At 42.1% G+C, this 21446-nt stretch overlaps 2 protein-coding genes across 14 annotated transcripts in view; one reads left to right on the plus strand and one right to left on the minus strand.

Moving 5' to 3' along the window:
- The first annotated feature begins 2317 nt into the window (after positions 1 to 2317).
- LOC105922590 (zinc finger protein OZF) lies at positions 2318 to 8716 on the plus strand. The gene is made up of 2 exons (XM_012858486.3): positions 2318 to 2645; positions 7024 to 8716. The coding sequence occupies exons 1-2, from the start codon at positions 2555 to 2557 to the stop codon at positions 8403 to 8405; spliced, it is 1473 nt and encodes a 490-aa protein (XP_012713940.2). The 5' UTR covers positions 2318 to 2554; the 3' UTR covers positions 8406 to 8716.
- A 7936-nt stretch (positions 8717 to 16652) lies between these two features.
- Positions 16653 to 21446, minus strand: part of si:cabz01090165.1 (LRR and FN3 domain-containing protein) — a 286173-nt gene continuing 281379 nt past the window's right edge. For all 13 annotated transcript variants that reach the window (XM_036131571.1, XM_036131567.1, XM_036131572.1 and 10 more), the window contains one exon: positions 16653 to 17729. The gene's annotated coding sequence lies outside the window, so the exon portion shown is untranslated. The remainder of the gene's footprint in view (positions 17730 to 21446) is intronic.

Consider the following 21446-nt stretch of genomic DNA (forward strand, 5'->3'; position numbering starts at 1 on the left):
ACCTGGGGGAGGACCGCTGATCCTCACCACACTCTGACTCTGACTGCTGAGGCCGCTGGATGTTTTAGTTTTGGTGCTGGACTTTTTAACCATTTTAACGTACAGTTACACTTTTAGGAAAGGTGTTAGGCATCATGCACTGTACAGGTTTTAGGCTTTATTTTTTATTACTTTTTATCAGAATAAAAATTTTAAACTTTTTTATCTTGTTGGTCACCCCTGCGATATCAAACCTGTTTCTTATTCCTAGTTTAAGTAGGTGCCGTTGTTGGATCCAGTAGTTCTTTGTTTCTTAAAATAACATTAGCACTACACGGCCACCACATTTCCATATTTACGTATTTAAGGTGTGAGCGTAAAATTTCATTGGGGGCGTGGCCAGCTACAGTTTATTTTAAAAGAGCTCAAAATAATTAGAACTGAGGAGGTGAAATCTCATTATTTTAGGTTACGTGTTATGTTTAGCTTATAGACCTAACTTGTTAAAAAAGTAGCAGAGTAGGTCGTATTTAAAAGATGTTGTGTCCATCAGGTTAAATGTGTTTGCAGAGACTGACCTGGAAACCTTGAAGAGGGTGCACATGAAATTGGTTTAAATATCACAGACATCACTAACTGCAAACTAAGAAAACACATTTAAACGTAGAGCGACTTTTGCTTTAATTCATAATGTTGACACATTTCTTAACCTTATATGTCATGTAAAACTAGTGTTATTAATTCAGGCAGTTATGCTTTTGACACGAACATGATTGAGTCAAAGGTTTTAAAGCGATGATGTCTGAAGGTCATGTTCTCTGCCCTACGGGTCCCATTCCCCACTAATCTATCAACAGAACAATAGTTATAGTTTTGGGTCACATCCAGACCTGTTAAATTAACGTTCAAACGCCTGTATGGGTGAAACAATAAAAGGTGCATTTACAGTAAATGTTGATGGAAACAACAGAATTTGGTGTTTAAATTATGAGGAGTCGTGATAACTCACTGCTGTCATATGAAAAATGTTATTGCATTTAATCAGGTGGACTTTGACAGAGGGAGAGGCGTGTTATCACTAGACACTACATTGGATGTTCAAAAACTCAATAAATAAATTAAGTAGCATACACTGAATGCTCCCTAAGTGTCTGTTTTGGTAAGGAAAGAAATGTAAGCTTTTTTTGGAGTTATCTTTTTACTAATGCATGCTTTTCATAATTAAACATAGACTTGCTGATATCCATCCATCCATCCATCTTCTGACCCGCTTAATCCCTCATGGGGTCGCAGGTGCCTAACACCAGCTGTCAATGGGTGAGAGGCAGGGTTCACCTGGACAGGTTGCCAGTCTGTTGCAGGGCAACACAGAGACAAACAACCATTCACACACACAAAGACAATTTAGAGAGACCAATTAACCTAACAGTCATGTTTTTGGACTGTGGGAGGAAGCCGGAGTACCCGGAGAGAACCCATGCATGCACAGGGAGAACATGCAAACTCCACGCAGAAAGACCCAGGGTTGGATTTGAACCCAGAACCTTCTTGCTGCAAGGTAACAGCGCTACCCACTGCACCACTGTGCAGCCCTATTTGCAGATAATTTAAATGTATTTTATTATGGTGATAAAAACTTGAATTTGAAATTTGAAGACTTATTTGCCCCTAAGCCTTGACTTTCCAATGTCTTGAGATGATGCTTCAGTATTTCCATCTATTCCAGGAAAACATCCCGACAACATGACGCTGCCACCACCTTAACACAGTCTTCCTGCTCTTTCCTCCAAACGTAACAATGATCATTAAGGCCAAAAACGTCCATTTTGCCTCAGACCACAGAAGATGTCTCCTCAAAAATCAGCTCATTCTACCCAAAGCCGCTCGCAAGCTGTAGTCTAGGTTTGTATATTGCTATTGTTGGAATAGCATCTTGCTCCCTAAATGGCATTTCTATCCTACATGCATTACATGTAGCTTTCTAGAGATTGTGGCCGGGATTATCAAGGAGTGTCTGAGAGCCTGTTTAACTCACATTAGAAGCTTAAAAGGCCATGACTTCATTGTGTGGCCTTTAGCAAATTGTTTAAATGTATAGGATTTTAATTGCATGTAAATCTGACACTGAAAGATTTACGTTTTACTTATTTTTTTCTGTCTGAATCACCAACATGTTTTACATTTAGCCGTTAAATAAAAAAATGTGTAAAGATTAACCACATAAATTGTAAAAGCGTCTAAAACTGTTTACATGGACGGATTTCCCCTGCCAATATGGCGGGCGCATTGACTTGCTGCCCTGTGTAGGCGGGACTTCCGGGTCTGTTTTTCCGGAGGCCAGCACAGTCCCCAGTGCGCAGACTCGTGATTGTGTTGAGCAGAGCTAGCGGGCTCGTCGTCGTTCGTGTTTTGTTGGGTTTTTGTCCACGGAGCAGCAGCGGGAGAGTTAATAAAGCTGGAAGATAGAAAGAGCAGCAGTTGGTGAACTGTGGAAAGAAGAGAAACGGCTTGAAGCTCAGCTGGAACTGCTCAGGAAGTGTTAAAGGAAAGTTTGGAGAGAGAAAAGCTAGCAGAGATGTGGAGACAGCAGGTCAAGCAGCGACTGGATGCAGCAGAGGAGCAGAGACACCACATCCTGGATGCTGCTTTCAGCCCCGAAGATTCCGGTTGGTGCATTTCTATCTTCCGTTATCAGCTGCGCTCCGGGCGGCTCCGGGGGTTCCGGCCCGGCTCTCCAGGGGCCATCCCTGGCTAGAAAGCCCGGAGGGTCGAGCTCTGCTCACTAGCTGCTAGCTGCGGACAGGGGAGTAGACGGCGCATGAGCAGTAGCTCAACCTGGCCGCCATGTTGTGAGTGGCATCTCTGCGTGAGCCGACGTTGCATTCAGGGGCTCCAGAGGTGTTTTCTGCAGGTGCTAAGGGGGCTAAGGATTTCCTGAGAGTGCTGTGAAGGCTAACTTATTTCCACATTATTGTTAATTAGATTAGATTAGATTAGATTAGATTCAACTTTATTGTCATTACACATGTACAGGTACAAGACAACGAAATGCAGTTTAGGTCTAACCAGAAGTGCAACAGCAGCAAGTGCAGGATAAACAATGGTTCCATAAGTACATGATATGGGTTATTACTGAATAAATATAGAGATGGATACTATTATAAACAGAATTTTACTGATAGATTTGTCCTATGAGTATAATATATAGATAACTAGTGTTGTGAACTAAATTTACAGCTGGATATGTACCGAATATAATATACAGGTGGATATTACTATGAATAGAGTTATACAGATATGTACAATAGCATAATATACAGATGATTATTATTATAACAGAGTTTACATGTACTATGAATATATGTACAGGTAGCTATTACTATAAAATGAATAATAAAGAATAAAGTTTGGACAGAAGCTATTTAAATTAAAGTGCAGTGGAAGGTAATTGCATATTACAGTTAAAGTACGGTATTGCAGATGTATATGTAAACAATTGGTACTGTGAATAAACAGTCAGCAGTGCAAATCAATATTCAGTCATAGTTAGTAGTGCAGGATGCATGTAAACAGTTGTTACTATAGTAACAGTCAGTAGTGCAGGTGAACATTACAGTCTAGTAAATAACAGAATAACAAAATGGAGGTAGGTGTGAGGAGGAAGAGGAGAGTCTATCAGTGAGGATTAGAGTTCAATAAAGAGACTTTTTTGGGAAAAAGCTGTTCCTGCTTGTTGAAGCCAGAACTCTGACATGTGCAGGCGTCACCTGTAATCATAATTCTGCTGCTCAATTAAAGCAAACATGAATTCACTGCAGTCTTTTCCCAGATGCATTCATGGAAATGTAGGCAGAAAACAATGTTAGCATTACACATTCCTGTCAATCAGCGCTTTAGATAAAGACAGATAAGTGGCTGTACTCCCCTTAATGTCATATAAATAAGATGGGTAGTATTTTTATATAGATATAGCCGCCTATAAATCAGTAGTTTCATGGTACAGAAATGACAAAAGATGGAATAAAGGCAGTTCTAAATCAAATCCACATGAGCCACATCTGTTAACTTCAAGGCTCCTGGTGTTAATGTGGACATGGCATCAAAAAGATAAAACATATAACCATTAAAAACAAAGAAGGCTTAAGATTTCAATAAGCTTATTACTGTTACACTTACCTTCTGTAACACATATCAGGCCTGGCCTCAACAAACACATGCCACTGTATAAACTTTACTCTGAAAATATGTTAGTATCTTCAAAAGCTGAAAGTGTGAAATTTAAAATGTCATCAGGCCTGAACTTGTGCCGTCGACTGGAGGAGAACAAAAGCAGCTTCTCTGCTCTTCATCACAGGAATAAAAGAAGATAAATCAGCAGAGAACATTTCACTCCATCAGGAATTTATAAATAGTACTTTGAATAATTGGAATATAACAGCAGGTTTTGCACATACAGTGATTTTGAAATGTTAAATATGAATAATTATTTAGGTAACAGTAGTTTTCATCTAGAATTAATGGAGATGAACTACTTTAGAATGAATTCATCAGCTTCCTTAGAGTCTCCAGCAGGTCTTTACTGCTTCGGTGCTTCCAGCCTCTCACCAACAGCCTCGGCTCGTCTTATCCGCCGTAATGCTGACTCTCTGCGGCTAAATCATCAGCAACAGGCGGCGTGCAGAATCAGGATCCCTGCTAGGATCAGGATCCCTGCTAGGTGCGCTAATGCTAGCTTACGGAGTCCGGCCTCCATGCATGTAGTGAAGGACCGTTCAGAGCCGCTGCCATCCTGTTGGCTTCCTGCTGAGCCTTTTAGAGCCGGAGGTCAACATCTCAGCCGTGGTGATTTCTCTCCGCTTTGTCTTTCATCCACAACACCCAACGGCCCTGAATGTACGGCAAGCGATGTGCGCCAAAAGAAGGGTTTCTCTTCAGTCAGCACATGCAGAGTTCATTTCCTGTCACGTTTTTTTACTCAACATATAATAACTGATTGTTCATGGAAACTGGATGTGTTTTGTGGTGAAAATATAACACTCACATGTAAAATGATATTAACTTAGATGGAAAAAGAAAATAATCTTATATTTTATATTATATATTTACTGGGGGAGCTATAGCACCACCACTGGTTGTGACTATATATATATATATATATATATATATATATATATATATATATATATATATATATATATATATATATATATATATATATATATATATATTCTCTCATAGTTGAGGTATATCAATGATGAAAATTACAGGCCTCTCTCATCTTTTTAAGAGGGAGAAAATACTTCTTTGCCCCACTGTGTGTGTGTGTATATATATATATATATATATATATATATATATATATATATATATATATATATATATATATATATATATATATATATATACCTGGACTCTGACAGTTTGAAGCTTTTATTGTGGCGTCACACTTCCTGCTCAGCAGTCTGTCCTCTTACAGCTTTGGTCCTTCTAGATTCCCCGCTCAGCAGCCGACAGCTGGCTGGTTCACCTGGTGGACCGGAGGTGGGATTCTACTAATGCTAACGTTGAAAAACCACTGACAGGTGGCAGAACTCAGTGGGAGTGCAGCAGCTCAGCTAAAGAGCTGGTAATATACCTACAGCTCAGTGAAACGGATGAACTCCACGGCAGCAGAAGGCTTTTCAGTCACACTACTCTTTAGTTTTCTCTCTAACGTCTCTTGAACTGATCATAAAGGCGACCATATTCAATCAAAGTGGCGTCTTTAAAAAATGCTTACCTCCTGGGGTTAAGAGACTGGGTGCTGCTCATCATGGGTCCTTGAAACATGTCTGCTCTTCACTAAGCGTGCAGCCAGGATAAACAAAAGAAGACTGATAGGTTTCTTTATCACAGTCTGTCTCCCTGTGAGCAGCAGAGCTCAGTATGAGCCACTCAGTCTGCATCACATTGCTCACAGCGGTTTAATACTTCACCAGCTGCCTGGAATCTGTCAGTCTGAACATAAACTTCCTCTAGATCTGACGCTCTTGAATTGATGTCTGCAGCAGATCAGAAAGAAGCTTGTTTCTCAAACGGTTTACGGAGCAACAAACTCAGGGTCCATCTGGGTCAGGGGACCACGGCCTTTACAAGGTTTTAGGTTGGCTAATCCGTCCATTATGTTGCTTCTGGGCCTGCTTTGATAGCATCAACTAGCAGTACATTGACATTGAATGCAATTTAATTACATTTTATTTCTATAGCACCAATTCACCACATGTCATCTCAAGGCTCTTTCCAAAGTCAGACTCCATCAGATCCTCCAGGTTGGTCAGAAAGTTTTATATGACACTTTAAATCCAAATGAGCTGTTCACCTTTTCAATGAAAGTGTAATTATATTTATTTTCTTCTCTGTTTTTGGACTAAAAAAACAAGTAGAGCATAACTTGGCCCTTCAGTATACTAGAAACTTTCTGTTTTATTTGATAGATTCATGCTTTTTAATGTAAAACATCCAGAATATAATATGTAAGTGACACTTTATGCATGTTTTCTTTGTGAGCATTTTACTGCAGAGGCAGCTGTGTACTGATGACAGGTCAACCAGAAACAGTTCAGCTTTTATCATATTAATGCTTGAACCTGTTTTCAGCTGCAGTCCTATTATTCAATAAAGGAACTCAATTATATGCTTATTTACATTTTTCCATTTATTTCTACTAATGGATTTCTAGTACTCATAAAATAAGTTTAAATAATTTTTATTTTTTTTATTTTTTATAAATCCTGTTACTTGAATATTCATCAGAAAACCTATAAAACATTTTATTCCCATAATAATCGTAAGTTGCAGCCCAACTGAGAACCAGAGTAAATGGGAATCGGCTTAAAGTGGGATTTATCGATCACTTCAGCTTATTGTCATTTGCTCGTACCTTCAGCCGGTTTCTTCTCACTTTGGACTTGGTTTGTTTTTCTGGTTATTAAAACGTGAACGTCTGTCTCTTCAAACAATGACATAAATTTCTACTAATTCTAAGCTTTACCGTTATCTCTGCAGATATTCAATTAATGCTGCTGGTTGAAGAAGATAATCCTAAAGAGCAGAGTTCTGATGTGGAGCAGCAGGATTCAGAGCCCGTCCACATAAAGGAGGAGCAGGAAGACCTCTGGAGCAGTCTGGAGGAAGATCACGTGGATGAGGAGAACGATGACACAATATTCCCGTTAAATATAGTCATAGTGAAGTGTGAAAACGACGATGATGATGAGGATGAAGAAGGGAAACCTTTGTTCTCACATGTTCAGCAAACTGAGAACGAAGATCTTCCAAGCAGCAGCAGCAGCTCAGCTGAAAAGAAGAAAGCTGAAACTGATGAAGAGGACTGTGGAGCAGCAGGATGCAGCAGGAAGTACGACCCAAAGACTCGTGGAGACGCTTCCAACTCTTCAGAGACGGAGGAAAGTGAGGAATATAATGGATCCAAGCATCCTGACTCTGCGCTCAAACCCCTGTCTGAGTCTGAGTCTGACTCTAAAGACGCCGACAATGACTGGGCTGCTGGCTCAGGTGCAGACCGTGCTAACAAGCGTTGGAGCTGCACGGAGTGCGGCAACCAGTTTGCTAGCAAGCGTTCTCTTCAGAGACACATGGCGTGTCATTCCATCATTCGGTCTTTAAACTGCTCAGCCAGTAACAAAAGTGTCAGGAAGCAGAAAAACGTAAACTCGCCAAAGAAAGTTCCCACAGCTGTGAAATATTTCAGTTGTGACTGCGGGAAAAGTTTCACCAGAAGAACCGACCTAAAGATCCACATGAGAATCCACACAGGAGAGAAACCTTTTTGTTGCGACGTCTGTGGACAAAGGTTCAACCAGCAGGCGCATTTAAACCAACATACTAGAATCCACACCGGAGACAAACCCTTTTGTTGTGATGTTTGTGGGAAAAGATTCAGCCAGAAGGCCCATTTAAACCGGCACACGACCAGCCACTCCGGGGAGAAACCCTTTGAGTGTGACGTCTGTGGACAGAGGTACAGCCAGCAGGCCAACTTAAACAAGCACCGAAGGAGCCACACGGGAGAAAAACCCTTCGGATGTGATTTATGTGGACAGCGATTTAGCCACAAAGAGTCGCACAAAATCCACATGAGGCTGCACTCGGGAGAGAAACCGTTTGGCTGTGATGTTTGTGGACAGAGGTTTAGTCATAAGGAGTCCCATAAAATCCACATGAGAACGCATACAGGGCTGAAACCTTTCAGCTGTGAGGTTTGTGGACAAAGGTTCGGCTACAAGTCCAATTTAAAAATACACATGAGACTCCACACTGGAGAGAAACCGTTTTCCTGTGATCTCTGTGGACAGAGGTTCATCCAAAAGGCAAATCTGGACAAACACACAAGAGGCCACATGGAAGGGAGAGGTGTTTTACTCTGAATGCCCCTGAGCTCCCTCCCACTGCAGTCTGCAGAGTTCAGCTGGGATAGTTTCTGTTTAAACTCTGCAGCTTTCACTCTGCATTTCTGTCCCTGAAACAAGTTTATTCGCTGCTTTTAAGTAAAGCTCTTGAAGTAATTGTTCTCATTTATATTTTAGCTGGTTAGACAGCTACGAGCTGATGTCCACAAAGTTCTCTACATCCTCCAGTTTTAAATGGCGGCTTTAAATGTATTAAGTATGGATTCTAAATTGATTATTTCTCTAATAATAATCAGATGATTTGACATTAAAGAGCTCTAAGTAATGCTGACACCTTGTGGCTGAAATCGGTACAGCATCTTGCCAATCACAACAATCTAATCTGCCGTTTTTAAACGGTGTGTTGCTGTTGTGAATGTTTACCTCCACTGGACGGGTCTATGATGTGTTCTCTTCTATTTCTGGTTTATTTCTCTTACTGACTTCATGTTTGCAGGCTGCGGCTCTTTTGCCAAGATAAAATACCAAATACTGCGCTCTGTTTCGGGAACCCTGGGAACTGTCATCTGATTGGCTCAGGAACCAGGAAGTAAACACAGTCTACACTCAGAACTGAAGTAGTTCCGGACCGTACCTCTAGGTTTGACAGGAGAAAACGTGACGAAGATATTGATGATGAAGATAAACGATTGTTTATAGGGAACGTTACTTCCATCCCAGATGACAAATGACATTGATTTAGGCTGATTTTACAGTAAATTTCTTACTTATAGCTGCGTTTAAAAGGCAGCTGAGTATTTTAAGGCAAAATTTTATAAAGCTTATGAAGTTTGATGAATTTTGAGAGGCCTCAGGGCCATAGAGAGAGCAGCAAGTGTGCGGCGTTTTGTAGGCGACGACCAACGACGGCTGCCAGACATCAGCGGACTTATCCAAGGAAATGACAATCCAAATAAAAATGTTGTTAAACTCTGACGTTTTTGTTTAGGATTCCTGGAAACGATGGGAAGTCTTCATTGAACCACATTTTTCAGCCAAATGAGGACAATTAGTGGCACTCAACAGGTTTCTAGTTGCATTGGCATCTTGACTGGTCTCATGTGTACATAATATTCTGCTGTTAAACCCAAAGGTTTCAAAACTCAGCAGCTGGAATAAACTATGAATAAATGAAATGTGTGTTGGTCAACAGTTCTTCCAGGTTTGTTCTCCGGTTTTCTTCCTGTTTTCATATGACAAGAAGCAATTTTGGATCTAATGCAGCTCATCATTGAACCATTAGATTTCACTTAATCGTAGAAATGTATACATTTGGGCGGCAGTAGCGCAGGAGTTAGGGAGTTTGTCCCACATTTGGCAGGTTGCCAGTTCAATCCCCCACTCTGACCATCTCAGTTGTGTCCTTGGGCAAGACACTTCATCCACACTGCCTGCTGGCGGTGGTCAGAGGGCACCGACGTATGGCAGCCTCTGTCAGTATTGTTCACTCCTCATGGAGACATTCATGTTTAGACCATCAATTAGGGCTCATTAATACAAAAACACGTGTTAATAAAACATGAGCAGAGAAAAGAAAATGGAGGTGCAGCTGCAGGACATCAATGATGTTTGGAACAGTGAAAATAATCTCAGGTCAAGGCTGCAGGTCCAGAAGCCGTCAGCTCCAGGCTCTGTGTTGCATCATGGGAAACGTCTAGACCACACAGACCTCAGCGGCTACAGGCTGGTACCACCAACACCTGATGGAGAGGCTGGTCCTCAACCATCTCCCCCTGCTGAGGTCCTCACTGGATCCTCTGTAGTCCTCCTACCAGCCTGGCATCAGGGTGGATGCTGCCATCTTCTACCTGCTGCACCGGGTTCTGGTCCATCTGGAGAACCCTGGCAGCACCATCAGGATCATGTTCTTTGGTTCTCCAGAGCGTTCAGCACCATCCAACCAGAACTCCTGAAGGACCAGCTGGGGCGGTCAGGACCTCCACCTGTCCCAGTGGATCCTGGATCACCTCACTGGTCGACCCAGTATGTGAGACCCAGAGCTGTGGTTCTGACAGGCTGGTCTGCAGTAGGAGCACCACAGGGAGCTGTGCTGGTACCGGTTCTGTTCAGCCTCCACCCTGCAGACTTCTCCATCAGCAGATTCCCACCTGCAGAAGTTCTCTGATGATTCTGCCAGTCGGTCTCATCACAGAGGAGAACAAGTCAGAGAACAGACGGTGGATCCAGAACTTTGTAGACTGGTACCAGCAGAACCTTCCAGCTCATCTGTAGCACCTCCAACTCAGCTCAGAACCACACCCTGCCAGCTGTCAATCACTCTGCCCTCCTCCTGTTGTCTGATGCTGACCACGCCCACAGAGGAACGTCAAGCCATGAGGAATAATCAGACTGGAAACAGATGAAACAGGCAGGGACTGCCTCACAGCAGGGGATCACTATAAAGCCACGCTCCCACAGACAATCGTCCTCATTCCTGCTGTTTCGCTGGAACGGCGAAAGGAACGGCGTTGTGGAGGAACTCTCGTCCTCCTCTGCAGAGCCGAGGTCCTGACTGGGTTTGGAGAACTGCCGTCTGGATCAAAGCTAAGTCTGCAGTCTAACTTCTGCGTAACCAGAAGCCGGAGTAAAAAAATCCATCTATGTCAAAACCAGCCTTGTTTTGTTCTTCTCAGCTTTTGCAGGAAAGCTGACTCCAGATGGCGTGGAGCGGTTTCCTCGCCTGGGTCCAAGCCAAGCTGAGAAGAAATCTGAGCTGAAATCACCTGCTGCAACCGGGTCAAAGACCCGCATGAAGGACCCCGGAGCTCCAGCAGCCACGTTTTGGCTAGCCGCAGAGCCGCATGCTAGCCTCACCCTCCCTGCTTCATCTGCTTCCAACTGGATGTCCAAAGTGAACCGAAGTGACACAGAGGCACCGACAGGTTTGGCAGAGAAATAAACAGGGAGAGTTAAATGGGTTATTTAGAAGGTTAGTTAATGCGGTTTCACTGTGTTTTTAAAACACGCAGAGCTAACAGGATAGCTCCCACTAGCTTCTTTGAAACCATGCCATGCTGATGTAATGTGAGTGTTTTTTTTACAGTTATAACAACCGTTATCTCCACAAGGGTTTTATACATTGATGGGATATTAATGTTTGTGTTTTCCCGTCCGCTCATTACGTCAAAAATACAGCCGAAGCTTTTTAAAATTAGTACAGAATGTTCACTAGCCTAATGGTATTAGCTTCCGCATAACATTCACTCTTTCCGGAAACACGACTACGGTTTGTTTAAAACATGTTTGTTTCGTTTCGCTCCACCATCGTTCAATAGTGCTGTAAGCGTTATTATAACTTTAGGATTAAACTATTTTAGCGACCGATCTCTACAGCGACCCTTAGCCTCCCTGAGGTATAATCGCATTAAATCGAGCGTTTTAAAGGTTACTGACTTTACTGAGCAAATCATTCCTTAAAATGTTATTTTCTCAAATGTTTTGTTTAACTCAGTATTTGCATTGTGAATGGGTTGAAAACATGCCAAATGTTCTGAATTAGTTAAGCTAATTTAACTCCATTCCACATTCTTTAAGATGAACTTTGGTTCTCTAACTTAGATCTGCAGTGAACCAGGATTCACGGAATTATTCTTATAATGATGATCAACTATTGTATTTTCGTCTTTTGTTTTTTTTGTGTGTAAATAGTTCCTTAGCTTCTGTTTATGTTCATTTTGCTTAATAGTTTTAGTTAAGTTTCACAGCCTGGTAGAGAGGATTTGTTGATTGAAATATAGTGTTAATTCAGGTAAACAGCATTCTATAGTGATGTTCTCTGGATGTTCATTTTATTTCTGTTATTAAATTCTTGAACTTGAAGAGAAGTTGTCACATCTTTATTCTAAATGTGTGCAGAGTTTGCTGTTAAAAAACGTCAGTGCTCGAATCATCCCTTTCAGCTATTGTCCTGATATCAGCAGATTGGGCTGATATTCCCCAGATAATAGCTAACAGACAGTTATTTATTACACATAAAATAACTTAGAACAGTGTGTAATAGCACAACGGCTGTTAACCACGTCTCCGTCTTCTCCCATAAATTGTCATCCATGAGCTCAGATAGCCTCAGACGTCCATCAGGAGAAGGTCTGCTGCAGGTGGAGCACTTTCATTCATGTGGTCTGCGAGGAGACTTCAGTGATGAGACTTTATGTTAATGCTGATTATCAGATATGCAGATGGTATAAAGACAATAGGAAACAGATCATTTATGATTACTGTATGATTCATCTTATGAAGTCGACCCTGAATCAGTTTAATTCAGCCTTTCAGACTGGTTGTCGTCCTGCTGGCTATGATGGGACCAGGTGCATCATGCATGGTGTGTTCAGGTCTGTTTCCAGGTCAGGAGAAACCAGCAGTCAGACCAGAGGAAAACCTTTTGATCGCTGCTTAGAGGAGGAGACCACAGCCTCCAGGGGCCAGTAGATCCAGGTCTTCGTTTCACATGAAGGACCAGACATGTTTCTGACAGCTGACAGACTCTGGGGGCCAACTCAAAGACAACATCCAGTGTTAGATATACTAAGGTGATGGTCTGGTCTGAACCCCTCACCTGCATCAGCACTAGTGTTGCAGCGATACCAGTATGGGACGGGGTTCTGATCCAGCACTAAAATGGTGGTATCAGTATCAGGGAGTACCAACAAATAGGCACTGATACCATTTTGATGTTTGTATGTCACTAAAACGCAGTATTATACTAGTATTATACATGTTATATAAGTTCATGAAAGATGCACTATTTTGGCATTTGAGAGCCAAAACTCAGGGTTTAAAAGAGATTATTCAATTATTAATGTAATTTTACTGTCTTACTGTTGCACTATTATACATGTTATAATTTCACGAATGTTGCACTATTTTGGCCTTTGAGAGCCAAAAGTTTATTCAACTATTGTCACCCATTCCAGGCAGGCAATACAAAGTTCTACTGCCCTAAGTAGTATGCAGTTTTGCATATAAACACACATTAATTTAAAATAAATGGCCAATACTGCACAGCCAGGTATCGGGGCCAAAAAATGGCATCGGCGCAACACTAATCAGCAGCAAGGGTTGCAACAGATTCCGGTTTCATCAGCCGCCTCCTCTACATGAAGGCATCCAGCTGTAGGCCAAGGTAGAGACAGACATCTCCCCCTGATATGCCTAACCAGGAGATACAGCAAGGCCGCCATAATGTCACTGACTGAGTCGAATGGCGAGGGAAGCTGGTCGCAGCTGAAAGTTGCTGAAGAACCAGAAAGCAACACTGGAAAAGTTCAAAAGACAAAGGAACTACCCTACTCTAACCCTAAGACCAGGTATCTACCGAGAGGAAGGCAGGTTCTGAAGACCAGCTGAGTGGTCAGAATAAAGTCCTGCTGGATGATAACCTGCTGCTATAGCTGCCTGACCACAGAGGAGATGGAAGCCATCAGTACCTAGACAGGAAATCTAACAGGTCACTGAGGGTTTCCCCATAAATGAGCACCCTGAGACTGGGCTGATCATCAGCGTCACCAATCAGGATGAAACCAAGACCCAGGAGAACATGAGGAAAATGTCTTAGAGGAGTTAATGTCTCAGGCAGCAGAAACTCAGAATTCAAGGAAGAGGGCACCATCTTTTAGAGACAAGCATGGAGAGTTAATCTATCCTTGGTAAATGGATATGTACCACAGGTTTTTAAAGTAGCTGTTATTAAACCTTTACTTAAGAAACCTTCTCTTGACCCAGATGAGTTAGTAAATTACAGACCTATATCTAATCTTCTTTTCTAAAATTCTTGAGAAAGTAGTTGCTAATCAACTATGTGAACATTTACAAAGTAATGACCTACTTGAGGAGTTTCTGTCAGGCTTCAGAGCTCATCATAGCACTGAAACAGCTCTGGTGAAGGTCACTAATGATATTCTCATGGCCTCAGATAATGGACTTGTGTCTATACTTGTCCTGTTAGATCTCAGTGCTGCATTTGATACAGTTGATCACAATATTCTCCTACAAAGACTTGAACATACTGTGGGGATTAAGGGGAAAGCATTAGGCTGGTTTAAATCTTATCTGTCGGACAGATTCCAGTTTGTTCATGTTAATAATAAATCTTCCTCAAACTCTAGGGTCACCTGTGGAGTACCACAGGGTTCAGTCCTTGGACCAATTCTATTTACTATATATATGCTTCCGATAGGCAATATTATCAGACAGCATGGGATTAATTTCCACTGTTATGCTGATGATACTCAGCTATATTTATCCATAAATCCTGATGAATCCAATCAATTACTTCGACTGCAGTCATGTCTTAGATGACATCAAAAGCTGGATGACATTAAATTTCCTGCATTTAAATTCTGACAAGACAGAAGTTGTAATCTTTGGACCAGAGTCCTCAAAAAATAAACTTCTTAACCAATCACTTAATCTGGATGGCATTAACTTGGCCTCTGGTAATAAAGTAAAAAATCTTGGTGTTATTTTTGACCAAGACATGTCATTTAAATCCCATATTAAACAGGTTTCCAGAGTTTCCTTTTTTCACCTCAGGAATATCGCCAAAATTAGAAACATTCTGTCCAGGAGTGATGCTGAAAAACTAGTCCATGCATTTGTTACTTCAAGGCTGGACGATTGTAATTCTTTACTATCAGGAAGTCCACAAAATGCAGTTCAAAGTCTTCAGCTGATCCAAAATGCTGCAGCAAGAATTCTGATGAAAATCAACCAGAGGGATCATATTTCTCCAATTTTAGCTTCCCTTCATTGGCTTCCTGTTAAATCAAGAATAGAATTTAAAATTCTCCTTCTAACGTATAAAGCCCTTAATAATCAAGCTCCATCATATATCAGAGCTCTGATTACCCCGTATGTTCCTAACAGAGCACTTCGCTCTCAGACTGCAGGTCTGCTGGTGGTTCCTAGAGTCTCTAAAAGTAGAATGGGATGTCTATTGTTCTTACTCTACTGATTTCTACTGTTCTCCAATCTGCATTGCTTGTCATCATTTCAGCTTCTAACTTTTTGTTCTCTCTCTTTTCTCTTCATAGAAGGTACACCTGGTCTGGTGTTCTGTTAGCTGTGACATCATCAGGGGAGGCAGATCATCCTCTATTACCATCTACCATAGAAAGTACTCCTGGGTCAATGTGAGCTTCTGAGCTTTCTGTGTCTCTGCTCTGTCTTCTCTAACATAGAAAGTACTCCTGGGTCAATGTGAGCTTCTGTGCTTTCTGTGTCTCTGCTCTGTCTTCTCTAAGCCCCAGTGGGTGGAGGCAGATGAGCGTTCACACTGAGCCTGGTTCTGGTTCTGCTGGAGGTTCTCCTCCCTGTTAAAGGGGAGTTTTCCTCTCCACTGTCGCTTCATGCATGCTCAGTATGAGGGATTGCTGCAAAGCCATCAACAATGCAGACGACTGTCCACTGTGGCTCTACGCTCTTTCAGGAGGAGTGAATGCTGCTTGGAGAGACTTGATGCAATCAACTGGTTCCCTTATATAGGACATTTTTGACCAATCTGTATAATATGATTGATTTTGACTTTGTGAAGTGCCTTGAGATGACATGTTTCATGAATTGGCGCTATGTAAATAAAATTGAATTGAATTGAATTGAGTACCAGCAATGACTCAGAAAGACCAAGAAATCACAGCCAAGGGTTAGAGCGGATTGGACTGGTAGACCACAGAAGCTTAGACACTTCTGGAACAGTCTGACACGTTGGTATGAGACGCTGCTGGGCCACCAAGTCATCGCTCAGAAATCACAGATCGACCTGCTCACACACAGGTGAGCTTCCAAAGTGGACCAAAGGAGATGTGGAGAGCAACCAGGACAGTACAGATAGGTAATAATAATAAAATAGGTGTTGGGTATCTTCTGTTCTGAATGTCGCTGGTATTTGATACCTTCTCTCTGTTTTCTGTTTTTAAGCATCACTGATTGTGAAGAAAATACTCTGAAGTCCAGTGATCGGTTCTGTCTGGGCGTACTTCAGCAGCACCCGTCCAGAGTGTGACTCTGTCCAGACAGTCCCACAGACCGTCTGTCAGCCCTGGAGCCACACAGCCTTCTATTCAGTCGATGGTCCAAAATGCGTGAATCACAGGCTTTGGTTGGTTCCCCCGAGACGTGTTCAAAGTTAACAGATTTATCCACTCAGTTAAAACGTGTTGATGCTTCTTAAAAACTTAGACCTTTCATGCAAACAATCAATCACAACCAAACAGTAATTTGAAAATCCAATTTTTACAAGAAAAATACCTTTATTTTATTATAAATCCACGTATTTGTGTCTATGAAAGCATAAAATTTCCATTTCACATGTTGCTGTGTTTTTTCTCCATGTTGTGGTCATTTGTTTCTTATATGCAAAGTAAATTATGGGTATCAAACCATTGAAGACGTTAGGTGAATGTCACATACAAACACAGACACTGTCAAACAGCAAAAGGGGGGGGGGGGGGCAATGCGAGTTCTGCCACCATCTTTTAAAACCACTTCATACATCGACCCCCAACTGGAGCATCGTTAAAAGCACCAGCATTTCAGGCATGTCCAGTTTCAGCTGTGCTTTATTGGCTGGAGCTCCTCAAGGCGCCGTCCTCAGGACACAAAGTTTCTGTTTTTTCTTTAAACTCCAACAACGAGAGAACCGATCCACCATGGATGCAAACACCAATTATTTCAACATTATCATCCATGTCCACAAGTCGCGTCAGAAATACTCTAGGATATTTAGTTTGTAGCTAAAACAGAGAGGGCAGAGAGGTGAGATGAAAACATGTTTAAAGTGCCAGAGAAGTTCGTCTGTATGTCCTGCTGGGATTCATTCTCGATGGTTGGAGACGAGACGGTGACAGTGTGCTTTTTTCTCAGCCCAAGGCCCGACACAAACATTGTAAATACAGTAAGAGGTGTGCTTTCAGAAGTCCGAGATTTCTCCCAATAATGTCATGATGCATTATTGTAATCCTTTGGCATGTGACTGTAGAGAGCAGAGCAGCGCCACCGCCTGGCGACAACATCCTGGAAGAAAAAGGTTGAACTGACGTCCACAGAAACCTTCCAGGAGCAGAGCCTGCAGGGATTCCAGCTGCCACATCCAGAAACGGGATCCAGCAGACGTCCCACAGAGCTCTGCCGGGTCAGAGCCTCCATCAGAAGGTCCTCTGATCTGAAGGACAGAACATGGCTGAGATCCTGTCCCACGTCTGTCCCATCAGCGCCGCTGATTTCTGCATGACAGCAGGCCGGATCAGTTCATCTGCCCGCTGCTTCTTCATGGTCCACCTGGAAGGGATGATGGACTCCACAGAACACCTGAAGCAGACCACAGAAGAAGACAGGTTCAGGATCAGAGGCCTCTGAAGGAAAGCTGCTTCACATAAAGGTTTCAGCATGGCGTCTACGGAGCCTACACCCCTTAAACATTTTGGGATGTCACATTACAACCCGGTACTTTAATGCGTTTTTCTGCCACGTTGTCAGACAGACCCACACAAAGCATCACATTATTGAGGAGTAGAAGGAGGACGATACTTGGTTTTTAAAATCAGACAGGAAATAAAAATCTTAAAAGTGTGGCATGCGTCTAATCAGCCCCCCGAGTCAGGGAAGAATCTGTCCTGTAGACAGATTCTCCCACCTGAGCTGCTGGTCTCTGCAGCTCCTCCAGAGCCACCATGGTCCTCCTGGCTAACCTCCACCTGAGCCGTGGGTCTCTGCAGCTCCTCCAGAGCCACCATGGTCCTCCTGCTTCTCTGATCAATGCTCTCCTGGTCCAGCCTGTCAGTCCAGGTGGACGTCCATGTCCTGGTAGGTCTGCAGGTGCTCCATCCTCTCTGCAGGTCCACAAGATGATCAGAACTCTGGGAGGTTCTGTAGAACCTGACCTGCTGCAAACTGGACCAGAACTTCCTCCCTGACCTGTTTTCTGGGTTCCTTGATGCTGGATGTTCTCTAATAATCTCTGAGGCCAGAACCAGAACATCTACCGTTAGAGTCAGGTTGCATTACACACAACTGGACTCTGATGATTGATTGACTCTTTCTGGATTTCAACAAAGCAAATTGGATTAAAGGATATTATCAAATGTTTAGAAATCTGTTTCTGTTTCATTTTTCTTTCTTCCCGCAGACCTTCAGGTTTTTGTGTCCAAGCCGTCTTCCTGCAGACCTCAGAAACAAGAAGCTCTCCTGATGCTTGTTGTTTTACTGCAAACTTGGATCGATCAGATCAAATATTTTCCAACTCTTGCTACATGCAGGTCAGTTTATGTTTGAGGAGGTGTCTCCATGTGGAGACATTCATCGGTTTCAGGATGGCCAGACGTCCTCTCAGGACATCCTGGTTTGTGATGACAACCTGAACATCTCTGCTGCTGAATAAAAAGGAAGAAGGCCTGCTGAGGACTCGCTGAGGTTCTGCCGGAGATTTCAGGCTTTAAAAGCTCATTAATGCCAATATGTTGCCATGGAAACCAGCTCTTTTTTCTAGTAACATCGGACTCATAAAATAAATAACATCTCAACTCTTTATTTTGTGCTAAATAAAGAAGTCACGCTGTTCTGTGAGGATAATATGAATCTTTGCTGTTATGCTTTCTGACTGCCAGCAGGGGGCGCACTGCACAAAGCTACGGTTAGAACAGGAAGCAGAGCGACTGATTCATTAAAATCTCTTTACTTCAAGTATAAAATGATCAAACGGAGCACTTTCAATGTTTGTTTACCAACATTTAATATCACAAAGCCGTATAAACCTTAATAATAACGCAGACACGTATGCCTTTATGGATTTAAAGTGAACGAACCAATCAGGTCTTCCCTGACGACTGTCCCTAATCCAGGGACAGTCCATCTTTTTCAGGCTTCTCCCAGACACATTATATAAATAGACGGACTACTGGGGCTGACGTTTCAGTGCGGCCGCCATCTTGGATGGGTCTCTCACGCCCCCAGTGCATTTTTTTTTTGCCATATTGTCTATTAGACTTAGACAACTTTATTGTGATTTTGTATGTACAGAGTGCGTACAGAGTGAAATTTAATTTATCTGTACTGAGGAAGCTGTTTGTCCAACCGCAATAAATCTAATACAATAACTCCTGGAATTTTTAGCTGATTTTCACCCACTTTGGTTGGTTACAAACAGCAGAGATATAGTTATGATCCAGGATGCTGTTACACATAAAACCATTTTATTTCTGTTAATAAATTCTTAAACATGAAGAGAAGTTGTCCCTCCTTATTCCACATGTGTGCAGAATTTGCTGTTAAAAGAACGCCAGTGATCGAATCATTCCTTTCTACTATTGTCCTGATATCAGCAGATTGGGCTGATATTCACCAGACAATACCTAACAGACAGAGTTATTTATTAAACATTAAATAACTTAAAACAGTGTCTAATAGCACAACAGGATACATAGATAAAATTTAGATTTGGGTATTTTTATTCATTATTTATTAGTCTGTCCGTCCATGGTGCCTACATGTATATTTGAAGTATTTCTGTTGTGAGACTCTTTCTGCACTTTTAAAAGGCCTCGTGTGCAGATGCAGGGAACCGGATCAAATAGTCTTGGATCCTGGTTCTTGTCCCACACCAAGTCAGCTAAATTATCTCCAGGTGCAGAAAGTTGTGATAAGAACAACAACCACAAAGCAAAAAAGAGACGAGTCTATATTCGTCGTTACAATGTGGACCTGGAATCGACCAGAACCATAGCTGCAGGGATAAAGGATTTCTTTAACAACATGACATTTCAAATCTCCGTCCTGATGGTAAAAGGTTGAATTCTGCCCACAGAGGAAGGCTGGGAGCCTAACCATCTTTAAGGCCCTGGAATCATAACGGTCCCTCAGGTAGTTAAGAGATGTGCCAACAAGTTTACTGCAAACCTTGACAATAATGTGCCGACCATTCTTATGATGGAAAGAGACCCGTGCCAAAAAATAAAAGAAGAGATTCAATAAATCAAGACTAAAACATGTCTGTGAAAACAGAGCTGCTGTTAAAAGTAAACGCTGGCGATGCTGAGCTTTCTTCACCATGCAGTCTAGAACCTGTAGCAGTGAGTAGCATGAGGACCATAATTTAAGTAGCTCTGCCTTCAGTCACCTCACGCCTCCATGTCAGCTAGAAGTGCCAACGCCTCAGAAATCTGCAGCAGACTCTTGTGACTCAAAGTGTTTAAATTTAGGTTCTCCTAAATTAATAATTGATTTCAGGAGATTGGGTTTTATTTAATGTTGTTGAGATTGTTCTGTGTTCTTTGTGATGAAGTGTTTAACTGTCTCGCTGTAGGGCACGCTTGGAAAAGAGATCTTTGATCTGAAGGAGTCTTATCCTGGTTAAGTAAAAGTTGATGATGATGAATAAAGTATTTTTCCTCTCCATTACTCTCCTATCAGAACGTTTATGTGGTGAAACCTCTGACTGCTGCAGGACAGATACTGCCTACTGATAACTTCCCCACAGAACCCAAGTTAACTGAGAAGGTCTGGATGGACGAGGCCTGATAAACAGCTTCTTAGTAGCCGTGTTTAAGGCTGGCAGCTCTGAGCGGTTCCCCTGATGCAAGATGTCATTCTGATGCTTAAGATGCAGGATTTGCTTCGACTTTCTCTCCGTCTGTCGGAGCAGCTATAAAAGTTTACAGACCTCCAGGAACAGCTTCTCTAATTATCTCACTTTCACTCTGGTGGCTTATGGGAACTTATTTTATGGATAACAAATAAACTTCCCACAAACCTTTGGTTGAAATAAACAATTTAGAGCAATTCTTCTTCTGTTAAAAAACAAATTGATGGTCTAGGATTTCGTCACTGTTTAGAGAAAAGTAATGTTTATTTAAATCTTATTAAGTATTTTACTGTGTGGAGCAAAAAGGACAAAGTTTGAATGTGAAACATGTTTGTTCTTTCTGACCTGAAGCTGAAGGTTGCTGCTCCTCAGAGGAGAGAGGAGGAATTAGAAGAAAGATGAGCGGAAACAGAAATAAAAGAAGAAAGTAAAGAAGGATGAAAGGATAA

Source organism: Fundulus heteroclitus, unplaced genomic scaffold (genome assembly GCF_011125445.2).
Source record: "Fundulus heteroclitus isolate FHET01 unplaced genomic scaffold, MU-UCD_Fhet_4.1 scaffold_44, whole genome shotgun sequence".
NCBI lineage: Eukaryota > Metazoa > Chordata > Actinopteri > Cyprinodontiformes > Fundulidae > Fundulus > Fundulus heteroclitus.

Excerpts from the sequence above, each read along its gene's own strand:
- LOC105922590 (XM_012858486.3), top strand. The coding sequence starts at position 2,555 with ATGTGGAGACAGCAGGTCAAGCAGCGACTGGATGCAGCAGAGGAGCAG. Across the intron at positions 2,646-7,023 it reads TTTCAGCCCCGAAGATTCCG|ATATTCAATTAATGCTGCTG; the intron begins GTTGGTGCATTT and ends TTATCTCTGCAG.